Source organism: Castanea sativa, chromosome 2 (assembly GCF_040712315.1).
Source record: "Castanea sativa cultivar Marrone di Chiusa Pesio chromosome 2, ASM4071231v1".
NCBI classification, from domain to species: domain Eukaryota; kingdom Viridiplantae; phylum Streptophyta; class Magnoliopsida; order Fagales; family Fagaceae; genus Castanea; species Castanea sativa.
In genome coordinates, this window is record NC_134014.1 from 31,266,001 (window position 1) to 31,272,660 (window position 6,660).

The 6,660-nt window shown below is 33.1% G+C and overlaps 1 protein-coding gene across 2 annotated transcripts; it reads right to left on the bottom strand.

Moving 5' to 3' along the window:
* Window positions 1–963: 963 nt before the first annotated feature.
* On the bottom strand, window positions 964–4,630 carry LOC142625864 (WAT1-related protein At5g64700-like). Of its 2 annotated transcripts, XM_075799603.1 has the most exons (7): window positions 4,395–4,628; window positions 4,256–4,318; window positions 3,971–4,087; window positions 3,279–3,531; window positions 2,698–2,856; window positions 2,218–2,369; window positions 964–1,908 (listed from the first exon to the last, which is right to left on the bottom strand). In XM_075799603.1, the coding sequence occupies exons 1-7, from the start codon at window positions 4,565–4,567 to the stop codon at window positions 1,740–1,742; spliced, it is 1,086 nt and encodes a 361-aa protein (XP_075655718.1). In that variant the 5' UTR covers window positions 4,568–4,628; the 3' UTR covers window positions 964–1,739. The 2 variants fall into 2 exon arrangements, with proteins under 2 accessions (XP_075655718.1, XP_075655719.1); XM_075799604.1 differs by lacking the exon at window positions 3,971–4,087 and having other exon boundaries at window positions 4,395–4,630.
* Window positions 4,631–6,660: the final 2,030 nt, after the last annotated feature.

Genomic DNA, 6,660 nt, shown 5'->3' on the forward strand with positions numbered 1-6,660 from the left:
GGGCATCCACTTAGTCTCAAATCTTCAGTTCATGGTCCAAACCCACAAGTTTTCACCGGGAAAACTTGGAAAATTGGGGTTTGGAGACAAAAATTTGTGTTCCAGTAGCTCTTAACAAATTTCAAAAAGTATGACTGCTCAATAGGGTTTCATTGGCCAAGACACTCCAATCACTCAGCTAGTCTTAGTAAAACGAGTGCTCCCTCTAGCAGTCTTAACAACTTGCATTTTTTGAGAAAAATAAACCATGTGGCTTAAACTTTCTAGAGTTTCCTTTCTTAGCCAAGGACCATATTGTGGGCTGTAAAGAACCCATTGCCCAAGATTAATGTGGAATTCAATTTTTGAGTCACGCTATTAATTTTAGAAGAGAATGAACATATATAAGTTTTTTTTTAGAAGAAAACATATAGAAGTTAAGACATGAAACAACAATTTCATATAATCAATTTAATTTTATGCTTAAATGATCTTCCATGAAAGAATTTTCTTGTTTAGATGCCTAGTGAAAAAATATAGAAAAGCTCATAAAAATATTTCATATGATTGTTATTGGCCTAGAAAAAGCAAATGATAGAGTACTAGAGATGCTTTGTAGTGATTTTCAAAAAGAAATGAAAGAATCACAATTAGTTTACACCAAAGATCAGCTTTAAATCTATATCTCTTTGCACTAGATATGGATAAACTTACTAGCGTAAAACTATAGTTCAACAAGGTGTTGTAATATGTAGCAATACTATTTCTCTTGAAAAAATGAATCTTTAATTAGAAATTATTTTTCTTCGTGTTCAAAAAAGATTTCCTTCCATACCATAGAAAATACTTTCCCTCTGCTCAAAGTAAGCTAAATAATACAAACACCAAATCCAATATAAATTTTAGACATAATATATAATAGAAATAACAATAATCTGAAACATTACACTAAAATAAACTTGTACTATAATATTTTGATCCAATAAACAAATCTGGATGGATATTAGAATGAAATTGATAACTTCGACAAAAAAACCCCAAGAAGAAAATGTTTTCCAGGAATCAAGATGCTAATTGAGTCTTTGCACAACTTTAAAAGACTTAAGTAATGAATTAATGACACCTATATTGGATAGGTGAGTTCTTTGGTTCAACTCTTCCATGTGCTCTTCGCCTGGTCCATAACCTTTGTGAATAGTGAATACAACCACAGAAACGCAGTACCATTATGCACTTTCAATAGAGAGTGACGCTTTCGTGCTTTCCACCCGTCAAGTTTTTAATTGGAAGCTTTTTTCATGTACTACATGATTTTGATGGTTGCAGGACAGCTTTAATTGCACAAGCAGGGCAAAGCAATGGTGATAACTCATTCACAACTAGTGCCTGATATGAACAAGGGTTGTGAAAACTTTTCAGAGAAACTAAAGTTTTTTTTTTATTTTTTTAATAACAAAACTAAAGTCTACTCTAGAGGGTAAAATGGATTACGACACATGTCGTAGCTGTCATTATCTGTTTGTGTCCAAACCTACTTAGTCATTTTCCATGGAAGACCTAAGGATAGCATAATTTTGTGTGTGGATTTGAATTGTGAAGGTGTAGTGCTAGCACCACATGTTGTTGAGTCCCACGTCAAACATATATTCAATTGATCTAAGATGTATAACATATAGAAATATCACCGGCAAATAGTTCAATTGATTCTCATGCCTTCTCGAGGAGCTTGGTTGCATTAAAATACTGAACTCCTGGCTATATCACACAAGCGAGGGTGGTTCATTACTAGCCACCTCTTCCTCTTTCGACTCTATACGTGGTATTTCAGATTGAACTTGTGCACCACTTGGGATATCAACACTACGTTCCTTGCTCTTTCCCCACAAAACGCCGTAAAGGCTAACAACCAACAAGATCCCACCTAAGATACTACAAACAGAGAAAGACAATTAATGTCACACATAAATTTCCCTCCCTAATTGCACAACAAAATGACCAAGACTCTCTCACTAATTTTGAAACATCAAAAACTGCCCACTTAGTTTTTATGGGCTTTCCAAACATATTCGTCAACAAGAAAAGAGTTCAAGGGTGATCATCAGAGCAAGTTAGGTCACTAAGTTACCCAAATAACAGTCTTCCCCCATTAACAAAAATAAAAATAAAAATTAATTAAAGATTCATTATTACTTGAAGACTAATAAAAAAAAGTATATTGTTATGGCTGGACTAACTCACCTGCCTAAACTAATGACCTCGCCTAAGAGAAACACCGAGCCAATGATTGTAATTATCAGATTTAGTGGTGTTGACATGGCTTGGAAAACTGGCCCCTTCTTTTCTATCACCCATGCTTGTAAGTAGTATGAAACTCCAGTCACCATGGTTCCCTGTCAGAATGCAATTGACTTTGTCACCTCTTTTGTGTTGTTAAGCAAATTCAGACATGAAAAAAGAAAAGAAACTAGGAGACTATTTATATACATTAAGTCATTGACCATTTAAAACTTCCTTTCTCTATTCAAATATCAACCAATTAGTTTAAGAGGGAATATCAAAGTAAGTCCAAAAAGCTCTATGTCAAATTGACAAGTCCAAAATTTTCTTTTTCGCTAAGTCATTCAAGAATCTTTTTTTTTTTTTAACTCTTGTGGGTTTAGGATACCACACCATCCAATTTATGGGGAAGACATGTCCAAGGATTATTTGTCTGCTTACACAGTAGACAACTGTTAGTAGTCTAAGGTCCCAACCCAACTTCCACTGACGAGGGTCTCTTTCCAAAGCAATGGCTACAACAAATGACTGAATTGCACTTGATAGGCACTGAAGGTTGGTGAAGGTAAGCTTTGAAGAGTAGCTTTTGAGAACCTGAGCCTGTATTGATCAAAATCGGTAACTCTGGTTAGTTATTACAAACATGGATTAGCATCTTATGGAAATAAAATGATATAATATTTAAGTTAAAATATATGATGTGAATCATCAAGAGAAAAGTAGATTTTAAAATCACTTTTTTGCCAATTATGCTTCCATTGCTGTCCCTAAAAGCAGAAGGCAAAGTAATGTTTCCTAGGAGGTAATACAACCCACATGTGCCTCTAGTCGCATATATCAGATATGACCTAGTAACTAGAAAGAGTGAAATGTGGTCTGATTGCTTCAGATTTGACATGGAGCATGAGAGATCTAGTAAATGGACTCTCTTCAAAATTTGCCCTTTCTTTTTATTTTTTAATCCTTGGTTAGAGCAATTTTGTTGTTGATAAGTGGCACTAATTAATCTCCTAAAGTGGTACCTGAAGTACAAGCCACAAACCCCAACAAATGATTGAAATGAACAAGAGGAAACAACCCAGTGTCCAATTTTTGCCAGAAGAAACATGAAGTTGATGATCTTGGTTGTTATGATGTCCAAATAACGGATGATGGATTAAGGGTTTCATCTGAGGGCCATTGTAAAATGCAAGGATTATCACACCAGCCATGCACACTATCAAACCTGCAACCTTTGCAATCCCAGGGTTTGTCCTCATGGTCACTTTCTCCATCCTGCAATGCAGTGACTGTCAATTGACTCTAATAAATATAGCTGAACTGACTCAACAGGCATAAAAATTAGTATAATTTTACAGCTTCTTTGGTAATTTTATTGCAACTAACTTTCGATCAAACCCAAAAGTTTCAAAATTTTGGTACTAAATGAGCCTTAGTTGGGAATTTGACTGCTGACCCAAGGGGGTAATGCAGGGGTAGAAGCTTCTTTATGCAAAAAAACATTGACAATTTTAAAAAATAGGAGCTTTTTATGCAAAGTACTTTGTTTTACCAGAGTATCTAACATAACAAATTTTTACTACAAACATTACAGACTATCTAGTTTCTCCGTTTTCTTTCTCAATAACATTAAGAAAATGATGAAGAAAGAAAGAATAAAGCAATAAAATCCGTATGTGACCCCCCAAAAAAAAAAAAGATTGCAAATAACTACCTGAGCAACACTGCAAAAAACAACGTTGTGACAGGAAGACAATTTACTGTTGCAGCACCCAAAGTTGCAGATGTATAAATAAGGGCGACACAATAAACATTCAGGGCCAAAGTAATCCTGAAATGCAAAATAGCTGGATGTATAGATCTAAAACTTCCTCCATATCAACAATATCAAACTTCTCAAACATAATTCACAATGTAAATTCATTACATTCTTGAAATGACTACAAGTTAAGGCAATTCTTTCAAGGGCACCAAGAGAAAGCTTTAAAATCATACATACCCCACAAAAGCAAGCACAAATATTTTGCAGAAGGTCATGAATGACAGCGGTGTTGCATTCTTCCTGGAATCCAAAACAAAACAACAAGGTTACTCTTATGAAATAAACAGCACAAAGAGAAGAAATCATATATAATTACCGTTCAAAAATCATGACAAGAGGGAATAAGAAAACAGTTCCAACTAGTTGTCTATAGAACATGAAAATGTAACTGTTCATGCCACCATTGAACACTGCTTTGGAGAGTAAGATCATGCCAGCATATATAGCTTGTATTGAAATCACAGCCAAATATGACTTCTTTGAACCCATTGACAATGATATAAGCTTGAACCTCTTGGACTTTATGTTCAGGTAGATCACAAAGACTGAAAGTGGTTTATATAGGCACTTCAATGATGAGAAATGACATAAATCATTAATAAATAACCCATACCTTGTATTATTAGGATGATTATAATAATTTCGTTAAAAAAGGATGATTATAATAATGGTTGTTAATGGTGCATCGATTCTCTAAGCAATATCAGCAATAGTATGTTGTAGCATTTTAATATTAAATAATTCTTAATGGAAAAATTAGTTTGGGTAATGAAAATCTACTCTACAAATCTAATGGAAACATTAATCTCTCTCTCTCTCTCTCTTTATATATATATATATTAAAGTCAAAGCCCAAAGAAAATTCAATTTGATATGTCTTATCTAATTTTTTAATTTTGTGCCAAGCAAATTATTGAGTGTAAAAATCGAAAAGTTCACATCCAATTAGATTCTAAATTGAATTTCAATTGGAGTCCAATTTTGCACTATACGTCCATCTAATTTTTAAAAATTTTGTGGCAAGTAAATTATTAAGTGCAAAAACCAGAGAGTTTAAATATAATTGAATTCTAAATTATATATATATACACACACATATATGTTTGCATGTGTGTGTAAATAAATAATATATACAATTACATGTTTTAGAAATATATGGTTTTAAAAAAAAAAAAAGTGTAAGCTAATACTATGTGTAAAGTTTTAGACTCATTAACACAATATGATTAACCTAATTATTAAGCCAAGTTGATTAACAAGTTTGTTAATTAACACAAGGTTAAACCAATATGTGTAAAACAAATATAAAGCGGAAAATATAAAGAACACAAAGATCTGATGACCCAGGAAAACCAAACCAGTAAAAAATATGGGGAAAATTTAACTTAGCTATCATCAAGGTAAAACAAATCCACTATGAAAGAATTGAAGTTTATACAATAAAACTTAGACCACTAATATCCTATTGCTACCTCGAGTAGAAAACTAATTACCACGATCACGTGACAACTCCGAGTCCACAGACTAGTTCTTTCTTTTGATCCACAGCAACCACAAGTTCTCCTACTTGTGACTTTGAGACTCCACTCAAAGATTTCAGATCTTCGTTAACTTCTTAATGCAGCAACTGAAGCAATTACCAAGCTCTTGACATCAATCTTGATCTTGATAACCTTAAGTGTGTATGAAAGTAAACACCTTTAGATCTCACAAGAGAATCAAACACACAACACATCAAAAGCTCCTAAAACGTAGTTAGGGTTTTTCTTTTTATAAGAGAAGTAAAACATAAAACCCTAATCGTCAAACGGGCTTGGGATGAGTTGGAAATTCTGTAGAAAAAACAAACTGCACGATTCGCAATCGATCGAATCTAATTTTCAATCGATCGAGCCTTGTAGAATTTGCCCACTAATTTCTGTAATTACTCGATTCCAACTTTACAATAAAACATACTTTGAGCAAGTCTAAACCTAGACTTTATGTTTTGATCATGGTTTGCCAACACAATATACATTGAAGTTCTAATACATTAGTCCCTAAGGTCTTAGAACCTAACACTATGTATGATTTGAACATTTTCTTAAAAAAAATGTATAATTTGAATCGTGTAATTGTAATTATTTTAATTGTACCTATGCATATGTACGGACCTAGATAATAAAAATCTACAAATCTACTCCATTGTTAACATGTAACTAAATTAGATTAATAGATCAAAAACTCCTTATCTACCCCATTATAAACATGTACTCCCGTTAAACCAAATTAATGGACTTAATGTGTTAGGAGAGGGATTTATAACTCGCTCCGCGACTCTAACTGCCGCATGCAGTTTTGGAGTTGGCATGTGAGTTTAAGTCCTTATTCCATTTCGCTAAGTATTGAGTCGTTTCCCCTTCCCCTATTCCAGATTCAAAAAAAATTAATGGACTTAATTAATCACAGGTTGGAAATTGGATTTAATTAATATTAATGTATCAGATTAATTTAGATAATAAAATTCAAGCCCATTAGATCAATATTAATATCTAACAATTAATTTGGGTAGTAAAATTAAAGCCCATTAGATTAATATTAAT